Source organism: Macaca mulatta, chromosome 13, assembly GCF_049350105.2.
Source record: "Macaca mulatta isolate MMU2019108-1 chromosome 13, T2T-MMU8v2.0, whole genome shotgun sequence".
NCBI lineage: Eukaryota > Metazoa > Chordata > Mammalia > Primates > Cercopithecidae > Macaca > Macaca mulatta.
The window spans coordinates 92,985,317-93,012,043 of NC_133418.1; the positions used below are offsets into that span (position 1 = coordinate 92,985,317).

At 36.8% G+C, this 26,727-nt stretch overlaps 1 protein-coding gene across 4 annotated transcripts in view; it reads left to right on the top strand.

The window, feature by feature from the left end:
- Positions 1 to 26,727, top strand: part of MEMO1 (mediator of cell motility 1) — a 143,537-nt gene that overhangs the window by 66,741 nt on the left and 50,069 nt on the right. For all 4 annotated transcript variants that reach the window (XM_015112051.3, XM_015112052.3, XM_015112053.3 and 1 more), the window contains 3 exons: positions 10,660 to 10,728; positions 22,565 to 22,677; positions 25,315 to 25,426. In XM_015112051.3, coding sequence (XP_014967537.1) covers positions 10,660 to 10,728; positions 22,565 to 22,677; positions 25,315 to 25,426 — 294 coding nt within the window. The remainder of the gene's footprint in view (positions 1 to 10,659; positions 10,729 to 22,564; positions 22,678 to 25,314; positions 25,427 to 26,727) is intronic.

A 26,727-nucleotide genomic window follows, 5' to 3' on the forward strand; every position in this document is an offset into this window, starting at 1 on the left:
TAGTATGCTTATAGTCCCAGCTAAGCTACGGGAGGTGGTGGTGGCGGGGTTCTGAGGTGGGGGGATCGCTTAATCCTGGGAGGCAGAGGTTGTGGTGAGCCAGATCATGCCATTGCACTCCAGCCTGGGTGACAGAGTGAGACACTATCTCAAAAAAAGAAAAAAAAAAAAAAAAAAAAATTGGCTACTTTAGTTCCTCAGATACAGTAATTTCAAAATGTATTTTTGATAATAAAACTGACTTTTAAAGAAAAGGGTGTTTTGCATTAGGTAAACTTGCCAATTTCGGTAGTCATTGCTGTAAATGAATAAGTTCTGTTTTAAATATTAAAGAGATCTAATTTAATCCCGATGATTTTAAATTTATAATGAAAAAGATATATTAAACATAGTATTGTGCAACATGGAATAGCAACTTAATTTTTGAGGAGGGGTAGATTGTATCTTTTTTTAATTGAGAAAATCTGATTATTTTGTCTTTCGATTTTAGAGTTTGCTTTTTAGAACTGCAAGCTAGCACATACACAGTTAATGATGTGTGTCTATGTATGATTCATAATGATGTGTGTCTGTGTATGAATTCAGCTAATTTTGATTTGGTTTCCAGAGCTAACCTTCACAACATATTGTTTGAAACACATGGTAACATTTTTTCTGAGAAGAGTGAAGGTTTACTCTGTGCCATTTATCTCATAGCATGTTGTTTGTGACTTCTATTGGGTTAAGGTTCGTGCCCTGATAAATAGTAAATAGTGATGACAATATGTAATAGCCATTTTTAATCAATATCAGAATTAAATGAGTAAATAGTAAATACACATAAATAGCCTACTATTAATGGTAGCATTTTATATACCAAATGTTTTGTTAAATGCCTTATTTGTATATCTAATTTGATCTCATTTAATGGGTGCAGGAGCCTGACTCCTACTTCCAAGCTATGTGACATGCAACTTTTTTATCCGTTGGGACTTCGGCTCCTCACTGGTAAAGGTGGAATAATAATAGTATTTCCTTAACGCTTTTAACACCAGATTAAATGAACTAATCTTTATAAAACTTATAGCAAATGACTTACTACTATTTATTTAGTCATTTACATACCAGGCTAAAGGCCAAGTGCTCTTCTTTGTGCTGCTTTTTGAGTAAATCAAAATTGCTACTCTTGTGGTACTAGCATTTTGGTACTAGGGAAGACAGGCAGCAAACAAATATATTCTGTTTCAGGTGCTGATGGGTGCTAAGAAGAAAAATAAAGCAGATAGAGGATTGAGAGTGACAGTATGGGTAGGGAGTTACTGTTTTATATAGGATTAGTAAGAAAAGGACTCCCTGGTAAGGCAACATTTCAGTCTGAATGATGTGAGAGAGCAAGCTGTGCAGATACCTGGGGGAAGAGGGTTTCAGGTTGAAGGACAGTGAGCACAAAGGCTCTAGGGCAAGAGTATGTTTAGTGTGTTTGAGGAGAAGCAAGGAGGCCTGTGCAGCTGGAGTGGCAGTACAAGGGGAAGAGTGGTAGATGAGATAGGCAGCAGAGGGCTAGATCATGAAGAGGCTTTGTGGTCATAAAGACTTTGGTTTTTGTTCTAGTGATATGGCAAGTCATGACAAGTTTTGAGCAGTAGAATGACATGATCTGACTTAGGTTTGAAAAGGATTACTCTTGCTGCTGTATGGATATTATAGTGTGTGGGAACAGGGAGTCCAGTTTATTTTACAATTACAGTTACAGAAAAGAGATGACACAGTGGCTTGGACTGCGGAATTGAGGCAGAGATGATGAGAAGTAGTGTATTCTGGATATGTTTTAAAGGTTGGACCAACAAGATAGAAGAAGAGTCAAGAATGACACTTGGTTAGGGGCAGTGGCTCACACCTGTAATCCCAACACTTTGGGAGGCCTAAGCAGGAGGATTGCTTGAGGCCAGGAGTTTGAGATCAGCCTGCGCAACAAAGCAAGACTCCATCTCTATAAAAATTAGCTGGATGTGGTGGGATGCAACTGTAGTCCTAGCCATTTGGTAGATTGAGGCAGGAGGATCCCTTGAGCCCAGGAGTTTGAGGCTACAGTGAGGTATGGTCTGTTTGTACCACTGTACTCCCGCTTTGGCGACAGTGAGATACCCTGTGTTTAAATATATTTTTAAAGACATGGTTTAAAATATCATGACTGAATGATTCTTAAATTTTGTCCCTGGAAGGATGGAATTACCTTTTTACTGATAAGAGGAAGACAAGTGGAAGTATGGAGTAGATTTTGAAGTGTTCATATAGAAGCTAGGTTTTTGGTTTTGATCTTGTTAATGTTGAAGTGCTTATTAGATGTCCAAATGGAGATTTAGAATGAGCAGCTGGCTATATGAATCTAGAGTACAAAGAAGAGGCACCAGATTTGAGATAGAAATAAGGGCTTTATTAGTATATATCATCATAGAGGGTATGGTTGCCTAGGGAATAAAATAAAGATAAACAGGAGAAGAGTTTCAAGGACTAGGCCCTTGGACAAGCCACCTTTTTAGGTGTGAGGGAGGAAAAAGTGATCAGCTGTATTAAATGCTGCTAGTGAGGACTGGGGATTGATAATTGGATTTGGCAATGTGGAAATTACTGGTGATCTTAAGAAGGATAGTTTCTTTTCTTGGGTGGTGGAAAATGAAAGTGTTACTGGAGTAGGTTCAGGAAAGAATGAGAGGTGAGGGCGATGAAGACGTAAGTATAGATAGTTTTTTGAGGAATTTTGCTGTAAAACAGAGAAATAGGATAGTATCTCTATGGTAAGGAGGATTTTTATTTCATTTGCGAGATTTTAAAGTGTTTGTATATGAAGTGATTCAGTAGGGGAAGAAAAATTGATGCAGGGATAAGAGGGGACATTTACCTAAGTGAGATCCTTAATTAGGTGAGAAACAATGGATTAATAATAATTTCTTTATAATAACTCACAAGAGACATTTTATTCTCATTTCATCAATTTGCTGGTATTTGACTATTATGGTATGCTACCTTTCCAGTTAAAACTTGTTCTAAATTTGGGAGCTGAGTTGAATCAACATATAATTAAGTTGAGGTTAGTCTTCATATAAAAGTTGCCAGACTTATTTCCTTCTTGTAATTAATTTTAAATTGGAATCATTGGGAGTGACCTGGGAAATGGAATGTTTTAGCCTAAATTACAAATATGTTGATTTCCAAGTTACCCCAGATTTTAAAATGGATATTTGAAAATAGTTTTGGCTTTGGTGTGTTTCTGTTACATACTGACTTTGTATACAATGTATAATAAATGTTATAATAAACATATAAACATATATAAATATAAACGTATATAAATGTGCATTCATAGGCAATTTCTATTTTGTTAACATAGGAAGACTTTAAGTATAGCCAAGTTTTATCTTATATGGTTTCCAGAAGTAATTATTTTCCTTTCCAAGGTTACCTTTTTTTTTTTTTTTTTTTTTTTTTTTGAGACGGAGTCTCACGCTGTTGCCCAGGCTGGAGTGGAGTGGCGCGATCTCGGCTCACTGCAAGCTCCGCCTCCCGGGTTCCCGCCATTCTCCTGCCTCAGCCTCCTGCGTAGCTGGGACTACAGGCGCCCGCCACCGCGCCCGGCTAATTTTTTGTATTTTTAGTAGAGACGGGGTTTCACTGTGGTCTCGATCTCCTGACCTTGTGATCCGCCCGCCTCGGCCTCCCAAAGTGCTGGGATTACAGGCTTGAGCCACCGCGCCCGGCCCCTTTTTTTTGAGGTAGAAAACAAATATTTCATTGTTACTGGGTGCAGTGGCTCATGTTTGTAATCCCAGCACTTTGGGAGCCCGAGGTGGGAAGATCGCTTGAGCTCAGGAGTTTGAGACTAGCCTAGGCAACATGGTGAAACCCCCTCTACAAAAAATACAAAAATTAGCTGGGTGTGGTGGCATGTGCCTGCAGCCCCAGCTACTCCAGATGCTGAGATGGGAGGATTGCTTGAGCCCATGAGATTGGGGCTGCACTGAGCTGAGATCGCACCACTGCACTCCAGCCTGGGTGATGGGAGTGAGACCCTGTCTCAAAAAAAAAAAAAAAAAAAAAAAAAAAAAGAAATTATTGTTGTATGGCATGAAAGGGTCTTATGCTATATAGTAATTAGAAAAATCACATTAATCAAAAACTTACTTTAAGTTTTATAAATGTTAGCTCTCTAGTACTTGATTTTCTTAGTTTTTTTAACTTTATAGGCATAAATCATATCATGGAAACCTTAAATAAACTCAGAACCTGGATATAGTTGTAACTAATTAGGCTGTGTGAAAATGGCAAGCTTTTGAAAGTGCTTAAAAATATTGTTCATTTTTATATTGATATAGATTAAATAGAATAAATATCATTAAAGAATAAATATTGACAGAACTGTTGTTCTGTCTTAATGAATTCTAATCTATGTGACGTAAGGCAGGCACATTTGGAGGATTTAAAAGAAATTAATTTGATTAGAAATGTACTGTGGTTGTCAGAACTACCTTACCTTGATGTGTAGGAGACAGTATGTGTCCCAGGGATTTGTGTTGAAATGATCTCGAGCTAAAAGTCTGAAAAGCCTTTCTACATGACTTCCAGATATCTTCAAACCAATCTTCTTGCTTGTCTTGCACTATACAGAAATATGTCAGCAACCCCTAGAATGAAGTTGTACAGATATGCATCTTTTAAGAAACTTATTGAATATAAAAAATAATCAAATAATTGGTTAACATGATGAATTTTTTTTTTTACTATAAAACAGGTACTTTGAATATTGAAGCCACCCTTATACATTTAAAATACTTGATTTTAGTTAACCTAGAAAGAGTTTGACTTGATATTAGTTAACCTAGTAGGAGTAGAATGGAAGAAAGGATACTTTCACTTTTCATTGTGTACCCTTTATTGTTTGACTTTTTTGCTGTGTGCATGTATTACTTTTAATATAAAAATTAGTTTAAAAAATGTAAATGCTAAAAAGCATGTATATAGAAGATCAGTTTGTATATAGTGAAGCATACTTGTACAGTGCTCTACCACTAGATATCATGAGACAATGAATCTTCGTACATTATTTAGTTCTTCAAGTTACTGAGGATGCACAGCTTATTTGTCTCTAATTATTGTTTGTACTAAGCCACAGGATATTCATGTCAAAGTCTCAAATCCTATATGACAGTATAAAAAATATCTAGATACGCAACATTATGGTTAGTTTATTATTTGACTTCAATAACTTTAATAACGCTCCTTAGCTCAGCCTATTTAATATTTATGAGATTCTATTATGTAAAAAGAAAATATTCTGAATAATAACTATCTAACTTGGACTTTTTTTGGGCATAATTATCTACTTAGATATTTTTTATCAAAACAGGAATTTTGAAGGCCTTTGAGGAATGCCTACAAAATAAAAGAATAAAAGACTAGGTACAGCAAAATAAAATTGAGAGAGGCAATGTGGAAGCTGCTGCATTTGCGAATTATATAGGGCCAGTTATCAATCAAGTTGATCCCATCTGTTCAGAGGAGTTTTCTAATTTAGTTTCTGGCTTTTTAGATCTTACCTTAGCTTAAGTAGATCTTGTGACTTTTCTTATTGTTGGAGGAGATCTTCCCATTTCGTCTGGTTCAGTCTTTTCATTTCATCTAGTTCAATCTTTTTATTTTGCATTTTGCTACTATTAAGTAGAACTAGGACTATTGGACCTGACCTTGTTGAATCCTAGTTAAGTATTCCTTTATTATTCCCCATATCCTGTTTGATGAAAAGCCTTACATAGGATGTGTGGTAGACTCTTGGCATTGACAATTTATACTATTCACCTGTGACCTTGAAGGTCTCAGAATGAACAAGTGAAAATCCATGGCCTGTAGTAATTGTTCATTTTTTTATGGTAAGAATTTGAATTATAACCACACTGCAAGGTTGCTGTGTGGGAAACTGTCACTTAACCAGTAAATGTTCATGAGCAATGAATGGCCTTTGCATCCTCACTTGATTGCAGCTCCACAGGGAAAAACAGAAATTCTGGTGTCAGGAACTGGTCTTGCTGATGTAAAGGGTCTGCTGTGTAGGAGCAAAGGGAGAAGCAAAAGCATTAAAAGAAGGATCACTTTTTAGAGGCAAGGTTTTAGCCTAATAAAATGTTGTAGGTATTAAGCGTAATTTTGTGTTTGCCTTCATGATATGTTAGGTTGGGAATCCGAGTGACTTGGAAAAGCTGGTTGGGGATGGCTTTTTGCATGAAGGACTTTAAGAGCTTTTAAAAGACCAAGTGGGACAGGCTAGATGTGGTAGCTCACGCCTGGAATCCCAGCACTTTGGGAGGCCGAGGTGGGAGGGATCACAAGGTCAGGAGTTCGAGACCAGCCTGGCCAATATGGTGAAACCCCATCAAGAAAAATTAGCCAGGCGTGGTGGCGGACACCTCTAGTCCCAGCTACTGGGGAGGCTGAGGCAGGAGAATAGCTTGAACTCGGAAGGCAGAGGTTGCAGTGAGCTGAGATCGGGCCACTGCACTCCAGCCTGGGTGACAGAGTGAGACTATCTCAAAAATAAAATAAAAATAAAATAAAATAAAATAAAACTAAATGGGACACACTTTTACAGTGCATATTAGAATATCTGTAGAGCTTAAATTTTCATTGTTCTGGCTGTTATGCACAAAAGAAAAAACTTTAGCCATTTCTTTAGTGAAGCCTCCTTTATTGTGAATGGTTTCTTGATAAAACATTTCCACATACGTGTAGAATCGTAGATTCTGTTAGCAAGAGAAGGGGTAGGAAAAGAGCATCTGTAGTGAGATTTGATGGTTATTATTCTGAATTTCTTCATTACCATGTTTCTGGGCAAGGATAAAGGAAAGTACAAGAAATTATCTTCTTTGATTATTACCTTCTTCCTCCTTTGATGAAGTAGAGTTCTTTGTGGTGGGGTAAAGAGGCACAGTACACGGAAAGATTTTTTTTTTCAATACTCTGCAGTGTAGCCTCGAAGTTAAGACCTTTTCAAGTTAAGACTCTCCTTCTCTCCCTGTAACTTTTGTCTTTACTTCAAGCAGACTTAGAAGTCTTCAGCTTCTGAATGGACTGAAACCATGAAATCTGAGTTCCATTATTAATCATGTATTTACCTTAGCTGATGGTGTTTTCAAAAGTTTCATCCTTCCTTGTAGTTTTATAGGGTATATGGCTCTGTAAGAATTCTTGTTTTCAGTCTTACTGCTTTTCCTATGCCACAGACTCTTTCCTTTCTTCCTTCAAACATGTAAAGATCTCATAGTGGGTAACAGTATGTATTTTAGAGCTAGGCAGTCCTGGCTTAAGTCCTTACTTGGTCACTGGCTATCTGTGTAAACTTGAGCAAGTTTCTTAACCTCTCTGTTTTAGTTTCTTCATCTGTAAAATGAGAATAATAATAATAATTCCTACCTCATATGGTTGGTGTGGGGATTAAATGATTTAATACTTTGAAGTACATAGAAGATGCCTGATACATAGTAGGTAGTCAGTAAATGTTACTTTTATTATCATTATCCTCTTCATCATCTCCCATGCTCAATCACTGAGATTTGTTACTTTTTCTTTTTTTCTTTTTTTGAGGCGGAGTCTTCACTCTGTCGCCCAGGCTGGAGTGCAGTGGCACCATCTCGGCTCACTGCAAGCTCCGCCTCCCGGGTTCGCGCCATTTCTCCTGCCTCAGCCTCCGGAGTAGCTGGGACTACAGGCGCCCGCCACAGCGCCCGGCTAATTTTTTGTATTTTAGTAGAGACGGGGTTTCACCGTGTTAGCCAGGATGGTCTCGATCTACTGACCTCGTGATCCGCCCGCCTCGGCCTCCCAAAGTGCAGGGATTACAGGCGTGAGCCACCGCGCCCGGCCTACTTTTTCTTTTTTAGACTCTAGCATTCCCTTCTCTTTGCCCACCAGCACTGATACAGTTCCAGACCATTACATTAGTACCTCATGCTTAGGTATAGTACTGCCACAATTTTCAAGGGAGCTTCTGTTAACACCCTGCTGCCTCTAATTGCTAGTTTGTGCCATTGCTTTTCAGTACTAGACTAATAACAGTTTGATATTGTCACACCCCTGCCCAAGAGCCCACAGCGTTTTTCAGTATCTTGTTTTATGAAGCCCTTATTTCCTTACCTGACTCTGGCTTATCATTACTCTCTTCCTCTACTCTGGCCAGTCTTGTATTTTCTCATCTACCTTATGTAGTTGGACGTTTGCTCATGTTCTTCCTTTGGTCTTTATGCCCTTCCTTAATGTCCTTTGTACTCTTATTATTTCTGTCCTAGCCATATGTAAAGAATCCAATGATTCTTTCTTTTCTTGTCTTTTTTTAAATTTTGAAATAAAGTCTTGCTCAGTCACCCAGGGTGGAATGCAGTGATGGGAAGAATCCAGTGTTTCTAAGAAGGCTTTCTGGATGTTAAGAACTGAGCTAGGTCAGGAACAGGATTGGTAGAAATGGGAGAGACTCAGACTAGAAAGACAGGTTGATTTAGAGATCAGAGTATGGATTAGGGATTAGAGCCTTTAAATTTAAGAATGACAAAGAGGAACTAGTCTGAAAAGCAGATCTAAGGTGGAAGGAGCAGTTTAAGCTGTAAGGATTAGGAAGTGAAGGGATGGTATATGAGTGACAACTGAGAGCAAAATTTCAAGGCAGTGTTGAAAATCTGAGATGTCGCTAAGGTTTGAGATAGAGCCGGGCAGATCCAGATGGACCAGGTGGTTTTAAGGTCCACATGAACAGGCAAGATGGCATACTTCTAAATTCGTAAGAGAACCAGTTAAGATCAAGAACTAGGTGTTAGGAATCTGAAGCAGTGAGTAGTAAGGTCTCAGGCACTCAGAGATTAGAATTGTAACAGAATAAAATAGGTCTCCGGGTTGGCTCTAGTATCAAAATTAGCACAGGGTGACATCAAAACTGAGTGTGCTGAGCCAGAGGACTACTAAATTTCCTTCTGGCTAAGATCAGAACTGGGTTGTGAGAATATTGCTGTTTTGAGGCAACTTTATAGGCTCCTTTACCAGAGGTGTAGGGCTGGAGTGACTACCATTAATTAAGGCCTTCACTGATTTCAGTGAGCTTAGTGTATGTTCCATATTATTGAGTTCCCAATTAAACACCACTACTATCTTGTATTGCTGTGGTAGACTGCTATGAGTCTCATTTTCTCCATTCGTATCTTAAGCTAGTTCAGATTAGGACCATTTTTAAAAAAGAACCTTGTGATATGACTGGCATTCAAGTGTGTACATTTAAAGCACACAATTTGATGTTTGACCTGTGTATGAGGGTAAAACTATCACAATCAAGAAAATGAACATATTCATCACCCTCAAAAGTTTTCTTGTGTTCCCTTATAATTCTTCCTTTCTGTACCTCTTTTTCCCCCCTTCCCCTTTCTAGAATATATATATATATATTTTTTTTTTTTAAGAGATGGTATCTCACTCTGTCATCCAGGCTGGAGTGTGGGTGTGATCATAGCTTGCTATAATATGGAACTTAGCTTAAGCAATCTTCCTGCCTCAGCGTCTTGAGTAGCTGGGACTACAGGCATGTGCCACCATGCCTTACTATTTTCTAGAATTTTATTTAAATGGAATCATACAGAATAAACTATTTTTGTTTGACTTTCTTCCATTCAGCATATTTATTTTTACCCCCTTAAAAAAGTATAATTATTTTGAGTGTCAGTAGTTCACTTCTTTTTATTGCTGAAGAGTATTCCATTGTGTGGATATATCTTTATTTTTTCATATACCTTTTGAAACCAGGAAACAGTCATTCTGTAGGTGATAAGAGAATTGACTGAATTCGGAGACCAGAGGATGAAAGGGAAGAATAGTACGGAGAGAAAATAAGAATAATGTCTTTATCTTATCTCTAAAGACACAGAAGGAAGTGAGTTGTTATAATAGTTGTAGGGTATTTGTTTTGGTCTGACTTGACTTCCTGTTGGTTTATCATTTTTCTGTAATAGTCTGCTAATGCTACTGAAGAGGAGTATAAAAAAACTCAATTATAGGTCAGGTGTGGTGGCTTATGTCTGTAATGGCAGTACTTTGGGAGGCCAAGGCAGGAGGATCACTTGACCCCAGGAGTTCAACACCAGCCTCGGCAACATAGAACTCAGATCTGTTAAAAATAACAAATGAGCCAGATATAGTGGCATGTGCCTATGATCTCAGCTACTCAGGAAGCTGAGGCAGGAGGACTGCTTGAGCCTGGGAGGTTGAGGCTGCAGTGAGCCATGATTGCATCACTGCATGCAGCCTGGGTGACGAAGTGAGACTCTGTCTCAAAAAAAAAAAAAAAACAAAAACCAACCTCAATAATTGTGTTACATAGTAACTTCAAGTAAACCTTGAACGCCTGTAAATTTGTCTTTCAGACCAAAAAAAAAAAAAAAATTACAAAGTATTTTTAAAGTTTAGAATTAGAACACAGTATAGATCATGTGTTTCTTAATTTCTTCTAGAAGTCGCATCATTAACTACATTGTTATTTAACGTAGGCTCTCAATTCTGTTGTGTTTACCATAGTTACTGTATTTATTTCAAAGGTTTTTCTTTCTAGAATATCTTGATTTTGAATCTGATGATTAAGCTTAAAAATATTTTGTTTTGTAGCCATGCAGGATATACGTACTGTGGGTCTTGTGCCGCCCATGCTTATAAACAAGTGGATCCGTCTATTACGTAAGTAATGTAGTTTTAAGTTGGAGAAGCTTGAGAATTGATTGCTTTGTGATAGAAGTAATTTGCTTTTTATACTTACTGTTATTATGTGCTCGATTTCATGAGGGATTTGACTTTTGATGAATTTTACTATATATAGGTTACTGAAAACTTCAATACTTTTTTGTTGTTGTTTGAACATCTGCTTTTTACCTTCCCTTTGGCATGTAAAATGTTTAGTTATGAAGGTTAAATATTTTGTTTTTAAATATTTCTTTGAAAACCCAGAGATGAGCATTCTTAAGAAAAATGCAAAGCCCTCTGATCTGTTTTAATCATTTCGTAATTTAAAATTCTTTATTGTACTTGTTAAAATTGTGGTTACTGAAAGGATAATTTGTCATTGACAGGATAAGGTATTTGAAATATTTTAGAATCTGACAGTGAATTTAATATGATGTTTGAGGCATATTAACTCTTAATAATTCAATGACAGCTCTGAAATTAACTTAAAAAAAAAAAACTTCCTGGGAACTTGAGACTCCTTTAATAGTATACTACTCTGTAAGAAACTGTGAACTTTCAAGAGGTTTTGCTGGAAATAGTCACTCATTTTATTTACACAGTTAATTTACTAGCTGTGAACCAATATCTGGCCCTAGTTTGCCAGATGTACAAGCTATGTGAATAGGTAAAGTGATCATCTTAGTTCTGTCAAATACTGATTGTTAGGTCTGAATTAGTAGAGATGTAGTATAGTTGTTCAAAAGAAATAGCTCATAGCAGCCATGATTTAATAAAGAAAATCATGCACAGCCCACTTGCCTTTGAGCAGTTCATTCAAAGTTTTTAAACAAAAAAGCTGTTCTTTCAAATTTTTATGTAGCATTGTCTGTACATTTTATTATAATTCATTGAAAATTACTTTTGGCAAGCTTTTACTAAAAAGAAAGCAATGATATTTATAAATTGGTGAGGTTTTGGCTAGACCTGTCTCATTTATGATGTTTTGAGGAGCATTGTTCACATTTATTCCCTGATACATGTTTAATATATAATCTTAAATAATTTCATGAATAAGAGCAAATAGAAGTTAAATTGAAATGATTTTTTTAAAAGTCCAGGCCTGGTGGCTCACACCTGTAATCCCAGCACTTTGGGAGGCTAAGGGGGGCAGATTACCTGAGGTCAAGAATTCGAGACCAGCCTGGCCAATATAGTGAAACCCTGTCTCTACTAAAATACAAAAAAAAAAAAAAAGAAAAAATTAGCTGGGCATGGTGGCACACGGCTGTAGTCCCAGCTACTTGGGAGGCTGAGGCAGGAGAATTGCTTGAATCTGGGAGGGGGAGGTTGCAGTGAGCTGAGATCGTGCCACCACACTCCAGGTTGGCAACAGAGCAAGACTCCATTTCAAAAAAAAAAAAAAAGGATTTTTTATAAGTTTCTTTCATTTGACTTGGGCCTGTAAACCAGCTATAATAAAAGTTAGTTTATATAACAGCCTTTTCTTTTTGAAACCTTCCTCTATTTGGCAAAAGTTTTGTTGATAAAACTCATGTGCTAGTGGGACACTCCAGAGTTAAATTAGGTTTAGGAATTTGTAGAGGGGTATAGAGTTTATATTCGTAGAAGTGGGAAGTATGTGTTAAATAAGTTAATGGAAAGTGAGAAAGAAGGCAAAAGGAAAGAGGAAAAAATGGAGGAGTGCCAAGGACTAAGAAGAGGAAGATAAAGAAGATGAGTAGAAAGAGAGGCAAATGATGGCTGATGTGATCAAATTATTTTATTTTAATTAATTATTTTTGAGACAGTCTGGTTCTGTCACCTACGCTGGAGTGCAGTGGTGCAATCTTGGCTCACTGCAACTTCTGCCCCCAGGTTCAGTCAGTTCTCCTGCCTCATCCTCCCAAGTAGCTGGGACTACAGGTGCACGCCACCGTACCGAGTTAATTTTGTATTTGTGGTGGAGACAGGCTTTCGCCACATTGGCCAGGCTGGTTTCGAACTCCTGACTGCAGGTGATCTGCAGTCAGGCCTCGGCCTCCCACAGTGCTGGGATTACAGGCATGAGCCACTGTGCCCAGCCCGATCAAATTATTTTTTGTAATTACTATATAATAATTGAATTCTGAATGAATAAATTTTAAGGTCTAAGTGTAAAATTAATACTTGACAGTCACAGTTGATTTCTCTTGAAAGAGGCACTCTCTGGGAATTATAATGTCTTTAGAGTGCTTTGAGAAAGTAGAGAAAGAACATCCTTATGAGAAAGGTTAAATTCTATACTACCACTTTCTGTTCTTAACTTCCACATTAATCCATTTGCATTCTGTTTTTCAGCCAGGATCATCTTTTGAAAATGTAAATGATACTATGTCACTTTCCAGAATTTAAAAGTGGGTAGGGGATACAAATATGATTTTAAAAGGCATTACAAATAACAGGTAGCAGTTATTCCAAAATTGATGTTAGAATGCTGACTAGCAGCTTGGAAAAAGAAATTGGTTTAGAACCTCTGCTAACACCATCCATCAAAGTAAATACTAGTTAGGTAAGGGTATTAACATATCTGGAGAGGCATTTCAAGCCACAGCTAATTTGGAACACCATATGTCTTAATGTTTATGAGACATTGTTGAGAAGAGTATAAAGCATGATAAATTGTAATTAAATTACATGAAAAAATAACTCAAGTCATAATGTAACCAGTGGAAGTGATGAACAGAATGGGAAAAATACTTGCAAAAAAAATGACAAAGGATAATATCAAAAAATCATAAAATTCTTAGTACTTAGAGGCTAACTCATCATAATAAGAATATGAACTGAAATTACAAGAAGTAAATGTAATTAATAAAAATGGAAATATGTTTTATTTTTCTACAAAAATAGAAATAAAAACAGTTGTGAAGTGCCAATTTAAATGAACAGTTTGAAGAACAATACAGCTGGGCGCGGTGGCTCATGCTTGTAATCCCAGCACTTTGGGAGGCCGAGGTGGGCGGATCACGAGGTCAGGAGATCGAGACCATCCTGGCTAACACGGTGAAACCCCGTCTCTACTAAAAAATACAAAAAATTAGCCGGGCGTGGTGGTGGGCACCTGTAGTCCCAGCTACTCTGGAGGCTGAGGCAGGAGAATGGTGTGAACCCAGGAGGCGGAGCTTGCAGTGAGCCGAGATCGCGCCACTGCACTCCAGCCTGGGTGACAGAGCGAGACTCCGCCTCAAAAAAAAAAAAAAAAAAAAAGAACAGGCCGGGCGCGGTGGCTCAAGCCTGTAATCCCAGCACTTTGGGAGGCCGAGACGGGCGGATCACGAGGTCAGGAGATCGAGAGACGATCCCGGCTAACACGGTGAAACCCCGTCTCTACTAAAAAATACAAAAAAAAAATAGCCGGGCGAGGTGGCGGGCGCCTGTAGTCCCAGCTACTCGGGAGGCTGAGGCAGGAGAATGGCGTAAACCCGGGAGGCGGAGCTTGCAGTGAGCTGAGATCCGGCCACTGCACTCCAGCCTGGGTGACAGAGCAAGACTCCGTCTCAAAAAAAAAAAAAAAAAAGAACAATACAGTTGTGTAATTCCTATAATCCAGAACTGGCTAGATTATGGCAAAATTAGTTTTTTATAAAAAAAAAGTGCATTTCAATGGACTATATCAGGTTAACGCTTTAGGAAAGCAATTTGATAATATATATTAAGAGTCATAAAAATGTATATAATTACTGGCTTAGAAATTCCCGTTCGGAAGCTCTATCCTAATAAGTCCCAAAATGAAAAAAGTTAAATGTGTTAAGTTTTCTACAGCAGCATTGTTTTTTAAAAGAGTCTTAAGTTTCTGATAGTGCATTGACTAAATAAAAAAAGCAGGGTATAAAATTGTGCAAAATTGGGAAAAAGAATGTACTATATGAGGTTAAATAAATTATTGTAATGGATGCTAATAGTTTGCATATGTTTTCTTATATGAGAAATAGATATATTATTTTAATGGTGAAAAATATAAAATTTAAAAGCATTTGTGCAAAAATGATTACAAGTTGAGGGGATTAATGATTCTTAAACTGACAGAATCGTTCTTTGATTTATAATATGACTGGTCAGGGCCTAATAACATTTTTCGTTCTTTTTCTTCTTCTTCTTTTTTTTTTCTGAGATGGAGTCTCTCTTTGTCACCCAGGCTGGAGTGCAGTGGTGCAATCTTGGCTCACTGCAACCTCCACCTCCTGAGTTCAAGTGATTCTTCTGCCTCAGGCTCCCAAGTAGCTGGAATTACAAGCATATGCCACCAGGCAGGCCTGGATAATTTTTTTATTTTTAGTAGAGATAAGGTTTTACCATGTTGGCTAGGCTGGTCTCGATCACGTGACCACAAGTGATCTGCCTGCCTTGGCCTCCCAAAGTGTTCGGATTGCAGGCATGAGCCACTGCGCCTGGCCAAGATTTTTCTTTTCACAGTAACTAGTAGGGCTGATAACTTAATGGGGAGTGTGAGAAGCAGGTTTTGAGGTGATAACGAAGATTGTTTACAAACAAACTTCCCTATTTCATGAAGAATTAGTAGCAAAGGTTTTCAGATGTTGCTTTCCAAGAGAAATGGATGAATAAATTAAAGCATATTTATTTTAAAAGTTTATTAAGTGACTGCTATGATCCAGATATTGTGGTAGTGCTAGAGACACAGCGATTAATAAAACAGACATGGTTTTAGCTCTGTGCTGATAAATTGGTAGGTGAGATAGATATTAAGCATATGATAATGAATATAGATATCTTATTAAAAACTAAAAATTTAAAAGCTGAAAGTGAAATACAGTGGTTCTCAAACTTCTTGGTTTCAGGAACCCTGTATACTTCTAACTTATTAAGGACACCAAATGTAGACCACATCTACCTTTGTTGAATGCATTCAAAATTAAAATGAGATACTTAAAAAATTATTTTAAAAAGTAAACAAATTAGAGGTTAATAAAAACATTTTTAAAAATGAGAAGTACATTTTCTAATAGAAGATAGTGGGAAAAGTAGCATTGCTTTAACTTTTTTTTTTTTACAAAATGTAAAAATGTCATATTTTTACTAGTTATTAAATCTCCTTTTAATGTTTGGCTTAATAGAAGAAGATAACTATGTTCTCATATCTGGTTATGCATTCATCCTGTTGTCATCATTTGTTTTGGTTGAGGTATATGAAGAAAATCTAACCTCACACAGATACGTAGTTAGAAAAGGAAGAGGAGTAGTGTACTTACCTTTTCAGATAATTGTGGATGTTTTTCTTTAATACTACACCAAAACTCAACAAATGGTAATTTCTTAAAGGTTAGTTATAATGCGAAATCTGAAGTTCCTATCAGTGAATTTTTGTCCTTTTTTTTTTTCTTTTTTTTTTGAGATGAAGTCTCGCTCTTGTCACCAGGCTGGAGTGCAGCGGCACTATCTCGGCTCACTGCAACCTCCACCTCCTGGATTCAAGTGATTCTCCTGCCTCAGTCTCCCAAGTAGCTGGGACTACAGTCGCGCGCCACCATGCCCAGCTAATTTTTGAATTTTTAAGGTTTTACCATGTTGGCCAGGATGGCTCGATCTCTTGACCTCGTGATCCACTTGCCTCGGCCTCCCAAAGTGCTGGGATTACAGATGTGAGCCACCGTGCCTGGCTGAATTTTTGTACTTTTTATAAATTCATTGTCTATTTTACAGTTCGAATGGATCTTTTACCCTTGCATCATTTTGTAACGTGTGGAACATTGGGAAAATTTTTATTGTGTTATGCAGATATTTTCAATGCTGGTATTTCATTATATGATACTAAAAAATCACATTTCTTTTTGTTTGTTTTGTTTGTTTTTCTTTTTTTTGGAGAGAGAATTTCGCTCTTGTCGCCCAGCTGGAGTGCAGTGGCACAGTCTCAACTCACTGCAACCTCCACCTCCTGGGTTCAAGGGATTCTCCTGCCTCAGCCTCCTGAGTAGCTGGGATTACAGGCATGCACCACCACGCCCTGCTAATTTTTATATTTTTAATAGAGACAGGGTTTTACCATGTTGACCAGGCTGGTCTCAAACTGCTGACCTCAGGTGATCCACCTGCCTTGGCCTCCCAAATTGCTGGGATTACATGCGTGAGCCACTGCGCCTGGCAAAAAATCACATTTCTTAATGTCACCATGTATTTTATCAGACAGAATCATTAATTCTTTGGAGGCTATCAAGCTTACAGTGATAAAAGTTTTATGAAAGTCTGATTTTCACTTGAAAACCTCAATTTCATCATTGACAACAAATATATTATTTTCTTTAAAGTACTAGATTTTGGGGTTTTTCCCCCCCCTTTTGAGACAGGATCTTGCTTTGTTACCCAGACTGGAGTCAGTGGCATGATCATAGCTCACGCAGCCTTGAATTCCCAGGCTCAAGTGATCCTCCTGTTCCAGCCTTCTGAGTAGCTAGGACTGCAGACCTGTGCCAGCATGCCCGGCTGTTTTTTCAAAAATTGTTTTTGTAGAGATGTGGTCTCACTATGTTGCTCAGGCTGGTCTTGAACTCCTGGCCTCAAGCTATCCTCTCACCTCAGCCTCCCAAAGTGCTGAGATTACAGGCATGAACCACCGTGCCTGACTTCCATTCACTTTGGAGAAATCTTCTGCCAGCTACCTAAACTGGAATAGCCATAATTTATCTACAGTCATCTTTTGAAGTAAAAATTTTGTTCCATGAGGACAATGTCTGGTTCGGCTTACAACTCACAACTACACAACTGCTTTTTCCTGAGACATACTTCCATATGCAGCAGAAATGTTTTATCACCACAGATTGAATGCATTTTGTCATAGAATATTAAAAATATACCTACTCAAGAGTCAAGATTTAATGAAATTAGGAACTCCCTCCCTTTTAAACTTAGTGTGAGTAAGGTTAAAAAATAGGACTACTAGTACATATTGATTATACTACTTTGATCTTTGTTCTAATGGGCCAGTGGTTTTATGCTCCCCTCACCTTTGCACCGTAATTGCAGATGAAAAAAGTAAATAACTTCCTTGCATTCTTTTGAAAATAGTTTTAATTTTATGGACTGCTGCATAGGGTCTTGAGGAATACCAGGAATCCAGAGTTCGCAGTTTGAGAACTATTGTTATAGACCTTAGGAGGGTGACTTGATTTAAATTGTGGGAAAGGTATTCGGGAAAGTATCTCCGAGGAACAGATTATTTATTTATTTATTTATTTATTTATTTTGAGACGGAGTCTTGCTCTGTCGCCCAGGCTGGAGTGCAGTGGCGCAATCTCAGCTCACTGTAACCTCCACCTCCTGGGTTCAAACAATTCTCCTGCCTCAGCCTCCTGAGTAGCTGGGACCATGCCTGGCTAATTTTTTGTATTTTTAATAGAGATGGGGTTTCACCGTGTTAGCCAGGATGGTCTTGATCTCCTGACCTCATGATCCGCCTGCCTCGGCCTCCCAAAGTGTTGGGATTTCAGGCGTGAGCCACCGCACCCGACCGAGGAACACATTTTTTAAGCCAGGCTAGCCAAGCAAAGGGGAACAAAAGCATGGGTTTAAAAAGTTTGAAGTAGGCAAAGTTGTTGGTGTTATCAAGGAACTGCAGGAAGACCAGTATACATAAAATATTATGATCAAGGTGAGCAAGAGTAATAGCTAATTTGCTAGTGCATTTGAGAGTGCAGAGCCCATTTTAAGGATTCTAGATTTTATCTTGTGACCATGAAATGGCATGAAAGGCTTTAAGCAAGGGAAGTGATAAGATCTATGTTTCCAGAAAATGACTTTGACTGTTTAAGGAATTTAAAAAAATGATACATTTTAGTTCTTTTCCATATTGGTAGTTGACACAACATCTGAGATTCTCTAAAATCTCAGAATTCAGGATGTACTTAGGTAGTAGTAACTTGATTTTGATACGTATTTTTCAGAAAGCCTTGCAGGACAGAAAAAGAGAGCAAAAAGAAATGCTTTTTGGGGCCAAATGACATTTTTTTCTTTGGTTAAAATGTCTTCACTTCCTGTGAAACACCTTTACAAAATTACTTATGTTCCATTATTTGGACTAAGTAGCTGAATAAACAGTCATGAGGGTACACACTCAGGCAGCTTATACATTGGGTGCACAGACTACATTCATCGTTGGAACTCCACAAATGTGAATTCTTTATTATAGCTATTATATATGAAGTGCATTTATTTCTAAGAGAATGCCTACTGATCTTGCCCGTCCCCCCCATTTTTTCATATTAAAGGCTTTTTTTTTAACCTGTGTATCAACAAAGATGTTGTGCTAATATTGAAAAGTTATGCCTTTAAAGACAAAGCACCTTGCAGTCAAATAACGGGAGAGAAAGTGGCATTGCTTCTAATGCCTCTTTTATTTATTTCTCTTCAAAATATTCCTGTGGCCTTGGTGTTTATGGATCTAGCATTCTAACAAAGAAAATGCATGAACTTCAATGTACACTATTCATTTTCTTTTGTTAGCATTTAGCTAACAAAGAGACCCATTTTGAGATTACTACAGGTTTAAATGCCCCATTTTACTTTCCTTTCAATGACATTTAGCTTTTTCTGGTTTTGTTTTTGGATATATTGCTTTTAAGGGTTTTATATTGAGGGGACTTAAACATTTTTTTTCTTATTACTTCTTTTAATCAAATATGGAACTTCACTTGGCTATTGGCGAGTTTTCTACCAAATCAGAAAGAATCTGTAGAGTACACAGTTGGTTAATTGAGATTGGTGGGGCTCTTTTTCCTTCATCTAGATTGGGGCAGACAAAAAGGCAAACAAGGAAAGTAGTCAGGTATCAGAAGAGTTAATTAGGTTTCTGGCAGACCTCTGTTGTTTATTTCTGGAGCAGTGTATCTTTTGGCTATTGTTAGAACCTTATTACACTTAGGAAATTTATGTATGCCTTGAATTTAGATTGTTATTTTAAAAATCACTTCATATTTTGTGTTTTAGATTTTCCACAAGTGCTCTGATGTTAAATATTCTTTGTCTGTCTTTTCATATATTTCTCAATCAGAAAAATGCCCTTTCTCATTATTTGATTCTTGGTTCATGTACTACCTGGCCCTAGTCATGTTACCTAAACATTTCTGAATTACCATTGTCTATAGCCCACATTAGCCTTTAATTTAAAAAAAAGTGTCATGTTATTTATTTATGTGCTGTTAAGATAGGTGACCAGAGTGCTATCTTTTAGTTTTCTTCATTTAGAAATCTATAGATTTGACTTTTTTTTTGAAATGGTTCTTGAATTGATGATACAGGTGGTGACAAGAAGTGAGGATTAGCAGTGCTAATAACATAATGAAGGAAGAGAGGTAGAAAGAAAGATTCTGTCTTCTATAAGGAACTTAAATTAACGAGCAAAAAGCCGTCTAGTTAAAAAGAGGGCAAAGGACATGAACAGACTCTTTTCAAAAGAAGATACATACGTGGCCAACAAGCATACCAAAAAATTCTCATAATCAGTAATCACTAGAGAGATACAAATCAAAACCACAATGAGATACCACCTGATAATAGTCAGAGTGGCTATTATTGATAAGTCAAAAATTAACAGGTGCTGGCAAGGTTGTGGAGGAAAAGAAATGTTTATACATTGTTGGTAGTAGTGTAAATTCATTCAGTCATTGTGGAAAACAGTGTGGCGATTTCTCAAAGAACTTAAACCAGAAGTAGCTCTGGACCCAGCAGTCCCATTATTGAATATGTACCTGAAGGAATGTAAATTGTTCTGCCATAAAGACACATGCACACGTGTGTTCATTGCAGCACTGTTCTCAATAGTAAAGACGTGGAATCAACATAAATGCCCGTCAGTGGTAGACTAGATAAAGAAAATGTGGTACATATGTACACTATGTAATATTACACAGCTCTGTAAAAGAATGAGATCATATCCTTTGCAGCAACATGGAGCTAGACACCATTATCCTAAGCAAACTCCCACAGGAACAGAAAATCAAATACTGTGTGTTCTCATAAGTAGGAGCTAAATATTGAGAACATACGGACATAAAGAAGGGAACAACAGACACTGAGACCTACTTGAGGCTAGAAGGTGGCAGAAGGATGAGGATAAAAAAACTACTTATGGCATACTAGGTTTATTACCTGGGTGTCCAAATAATCTGTACACCAAACCGTGGCAACATGTAATTTACCTGTATTACAAACCCATACAGGTACCCTTGAACTTAAAGTAAAAGTTAAAGAAAAGGATAATCTGCTTCTGACCAGAAATGGCCTGTGGATGAATGTTTGCTGTGTGTGCTGTCTTAAGGAGGTTCTGGGACTCTAAACTGAGAATCACTTATCCACAACTTTCTTTGTTTTTTTTTTTCATAGCAGAACAACTTAATATGCACAGCTTTATCTCCTCCCTCCCTCCCTGCAATATATGAAGTAACATATAACCAATAATTGGTTAATTTTCTTAGCTGTAATAGAATTTTATAAGAATAAATATATTGCTAAAGCACACATTCCCTGGCCTGCAAATTTTTGATACAAAAGAACTAGCTCATCTCTCAGCTTTTGTTCATTAATTGAGCAATCAGTAATACTTTTCTAGCTACATAGCATATCATATATTTTCTTCAAATAGTTTTGGCTTTATGAGGCTGTAAGTTTTGTATGTGATGTGGGAAGGTTGGTTCATGTGAATATTGGAGAACAGAGAAGATTGATAGCTTTGGAATTCAGATTGTAGGGCAGGTTGGATATTTGACTTAATGAGAGGAAATTAACATTACTCTTGATGTCAAGATAAAGAGATTGTACAGATTTAAGCTACACTTTAGCTCAGTTCTTTTCTTTAGCCTACAGTGCAAATAACACATAATCTAGTTTCTTTGTTTTTGAGAATGACTTCTACTTGAATGGGAATAGAGAAAGCTTGTTGTATAGAATTCTTTTCAACAAGATGCGTTTTTCACCCTACCATGGAGGAAATATGGAAATAGCTTTATCAGAATGCCTTTTTATAGTGGATATTTTGTATAGGTATTTAGAATTTTATGCTATTATGTATTTTTATTAAAATCATGGTGGATCTTAGAAGTTTATTTTAGAATGTGTTAGAATTTTGAAATTTTAATAGCTTAAATGTGTAAAATCCAGTTAATAAAATCCAGCTTCTGAAAACCTGTTGTATCCTTGTCATTGTGCATACAGAGATTATTTTATGTATAGTGGTTTGGTTTACTGTATTAATTAATAGCTGGTATTTCCACGTACTGAATATGATTCTTTTAAAGGTCATCCAACAAAGACAGAATAAGGAATTGAACTTAACTGAGGAGCAAGTCATTATTAGGTATATTAGTTTGCTAGGGCTGTCATAATAAAATACCACAGATTGGGTGGTTTAAACAACACAAATTTATTTTTTAACAATTCTGGAAGCTTGAAGTTCAATATCAAGTTTGTCAGGGTTGGTTTCTCCTGAGGCCTTTCTCCTTGGCCTGTTGTAGGTGGCCGCCCTCTTGTTGCCCCTTCTGACATGATCATATCTCTGTGCAGGCATACTTCTGGTGTCTCTTTTTCCTATAAGGACACCAGACTTATTGGATTAGGTCCCCACCCTAATGGCCTCATTTGAACTTAATCGCCTCTTTGAAGACCTTATCTCTAAATAGCATTACAGTCTGTGCTACTGGGGATTGGTTCTTCAACATGTGAATTTTGGAGGGGAACACAGTTCAGCCATTAACAGTTGGTAATTAAGAAGGAAAACAAGTGGTTTGTAAGAATTGCTTTTTTCTCTTTTATTTAATAAGGTTTGTGTAGAAGTGCAATTGTTCCGTGTTTTTTGTTGTGTGTCTCCTAGCCGGAGAATTTTCATCCTTGGGCCTTCTCATCATGTGCCCCTCTCTCGATGTGCACTTTCCAGTGTGGATATATATAGGACACCACTGTATGACCTTCGTATTGACCAAAAGAGTAAGTATATAGAAATAGCTTTCAAATAGCTAATGTTCTTTTAATAGGACTTGGAAGTTAATTTAAAAACTTATAAATGTGAGCATCACAAGTAATATCTCAATATTTAAAATAAAATTTGTTATAACTAATCTGCATAAAACAGCAAAAAAAGAAACTCTTCCATATCCCTAAAAGGCAACTAGTGTTTTTCAGCTAGCTACAGAAATCTGTCAGATCCACCAGTGTGCAGATTGTAGTGGTTACATTAATATTCAGAAAAATGCCATGTACTCAGTGTACCAGGAGACGAAAAATTAGTACCCATACCAATTTCATGAAAGATTCTGGGCGTGTTAATCTACTTCTACGTAATGCCACTTTCTCACTGTAAATAGATAATGCTGATAATATCTTTATTTTCTTGTAAATGATTTTTATGGGAAAAAAATGAGCCTTTATGAAACTCTGAAAGAAACATGCTATATAAATGATAAATATATTTTATTTTTAAACATGCCTACAATTAAGATTGATTTATATTTTTCCATAGGAGTCCAGAGTCACATTTTTATTTAGTTGTTCTTATACAATAGATGTATAAAGTAAAAACCTTTTGATTTTATAAAGGTATTTTTTTTGGGGGGGAGGAGTAATTTTAAAAATACAGAACAGTATAAAGAGTAGTATAAGAAATTAACTGATGTACTTAACATCCATAATTTATTCAGAGTTTCTCGCTCATCCTGAACCCAATTTACCTTCCCAGAAGTAACCACCTTCATAATCTGGGTATATATCCTTTCAGTTGGTCAAATTATTCACACACATGCACGCACACACACATATATATATGTACACACACACACACTGACCCATACATATTTATTTTTGATTTTAGAGATGGGATCTCACTCTGTTGCCCAGGCTGGAGTGCAGTGGCATGATTATAGTTCACTGCAGCCTCAAACTCCTGGGCTCAAGTGATTCTCCTACCTCAGCCTCCCAAGTAGCTAGAACTACAGGCACACATCACCACACCCAATTTATTTAAAAAATTTTTTTTGTAGAGGTAGGGTCTTGCTATGTTGCCCAGGCTGATCTTGAACTCCTGGTCTCAAGCAATTCTCCTGTCTTGGCCTCCCAAAGTGCTGGGTTTATAGGTGTGAGCCACTGTACCTGGCCTCAAATTATGTTTTTAAGCATGTTAGGGGTGTTATTGTTTCAAAAAATTTTGCAAAAATTTCTTGTATAGAATAAAAGAGTCGAAGCCTAGTGTGGTGGTTCATGTCTGAAATCCCAGCACTTTGGGAGGCTGAGATGGGCAGACTGCTTGAGCTCAGGAGTTTGAGACCAGTCTGGGCAATGTGGCAAAACCCCGTCTGTACAAAAAAATACAAAAATCTGCTGGGTGTGGTGGCACATGACTGTAGTCTCAGCCACCTGGTTGGGAGAGGGCGTGGGGCAGTGAGGTAGGAGGATGGCTTGAGCTCAGGAGGTAGAGGTTGCAGTGAGCTGAAATCATGTTGCTGTACTCCAGCCTGGCCTGGGTGACAGAGTGAAGCCCTGTCTCCAAAATTAAATAAATTAATATGGAAATAAATAAAATAATAAAAGAGTCCATTTGCAAGAAAAAATTCTTTTTTCTTGTTTTTGGCATAAGTTTTCATAATTTGGGGCTTTAGGTATCATAGAATATTAGCAATTTGTTAGTGCATCTTATTAATGAAACGACTATTTCTAACCTTACTTCCTGAGATGTTTTAGGGAACATATTTTACTTTTAAAACCTTGTTGGGGCATTCAGAAAATTTTAATTTTGGATAGCTTGCCAGTGAAGAAATGGAGAATTTTTTCAAGATAAGAGGTCATACAACCATTTCTTTCTGTCTTTGGTATAGGTAAACCCATTTGAGGATTTGTTCTATTCTGTGCTAAAAATATTATTATATATATTTTTTACACATTAACTTTTATCTCTTTCTTGTTCTACAATATTCAGTTTTAAGTATAGTTCATGAGAAGGGCCTGAATTACTAGTCTTTTTAAGTTGGGATGGTATTGTGGCAAATTTATATTTTGATCTATCTTACAAGCTGAATTTTGAATTTTCAGGAAAATAGCATTAGTGAGAATTTTCTCTTCGTGGTATGGCAGAAATCTGAGGTGTGAAATAATACCACACGTTTTATTAAAAAAACTCAGAAACTATGCGTTTGACCTCATGAGTTAAATAGACCAATGGTTTTTCCATATTTCAGTAGGAATTCTAATTATGTTCTTGCTAGCATGTACTGATTAAAGCCAAGGAAAAGCCTAGACCCAAAGGTGATTTTAGAAATAATGAAAGGAACTGATGAAGAGTTTAAATGATCATTTTTTATTTAACTATGTAACATATGCAAATGATGAGTAAGTCTTTACATGTATTACTGTTTTACCTGTTACATAAAAACTAGTTCTGTTTTTTTCTCTTTCTCCTTACTCTCCCTCCTTTCTTTCCTTTCTTTCTATTGTTTTGTTTTAATAAAAATGCAAGTATTATATGGTGTTTCTGTCTCTTGCCAAAGCATGTAGTTTTGTGTTACTGGGTGGAATCTCACTGGATAAGGATATGCATTAATATATTTGTTTTACTGTATTTTGAAATCTCTTTAGTTTACGGAGAACTATGGAAGACAGGAATGTTTGAACGCATGTCTCTGCAGACAGATGAAGATGAACACAGTATTGAAATGCATTTGCCTTATACAGCTAAAGCCATGGAAAGGTATATTGATTGATATAAGAAATCCCCAGGAAATCATAGACATTAATTTCTTTGGTAATTTAAAACTAGTAAATCCCAGTAATTATCAGGGTAAAGGAATGAGATAAAAAATTGAGACAGGAGTGTCTTAAGGTGGATTGTTGGTTTTGAGTAGTTTTCCTACGAAGGCTGAACATGTGAATTGACATGATTGTTTTATTACGTGGAAGTATTAAAAAAGCCATGGGTATGTGAGTGTATGTGGGTATGTATATATCTTGCTTTGCTTGTATTTTATTCATTCGACATTTCTTTATCTCAAAATAATTCCATTCTTTTCTGGTACAATGCTATAATTAATCGTAAAATTTTAGGCTTGTATTTAATTTTGGAGGTGATTTATTTCAACCTTGTGCAAGGTACATGAATCTCTTTTATGGTATGCTTGACAGACTGTTAGGTGGTACCTGCTAAACGTCTTCCTGTGATGGGGGGTACTCACTGTACTGTGAGCTGAACGAGGACAGGGTCAATATCTGTTTTGTTCTCTACTGTATACCCCACCACCTAGCACAGTGTCCAGCACATAGTAGTTATTAATGTATTTTGATAAAATAAAAAATAATTATTTCAAGGATTTTCTTCTTTTAGTGAAACATTTGGATTAGGATGTCTTCTCTTTTGTAGGTTTCTCTAATTTTTAAAACCATTTCCTATATATGGACTTAATATTTCATATTTAGTTTGGCAGTTCTAAGTATGGTAAGATGATTCCTTCTGGATTTGTTCATTATATTTTCTTACTAAAGTACATGATGCTCTGTAGGCTTTCAGTAAATATTAATTAAATGTACTAATAAAGTCTAAGATAACATTATATTTTTTATGTTGATGTGGCTTACTGTTGGCTAATGTACTTGTGATCAGCCAAAGCCCAAGGCCTTTTCATAATATTCAGATGGATTATTTTCTGTTCTCAGACTTTTGTGTGATTTCTTTTTGTATGTCTTCTCAATTATTGCTGTTTAGTTTTTCTTGTTTAGTTCATTGTTGCAGTCTTTTTGGATTGTTTCCACTCTTACTCTGTATTCAAAGTATTATTTACTTTTCTCAGTCTTTTGTCCGCTTCTGCTCACAATGATAACCGTGAGGAATTATATAAATCTGAAGAATTTTCAAAAATCAGTGCGATACTACATTGTAAGCAATATAATTTTCGGGTTTTTAATACATTCTAATTCTTCAGAAATGTGAAACCATATGTATTATTTCTTAAATTGTTGTTGTAATCAGAACTTTCTCTTCTTCAACTGGAAAAGATA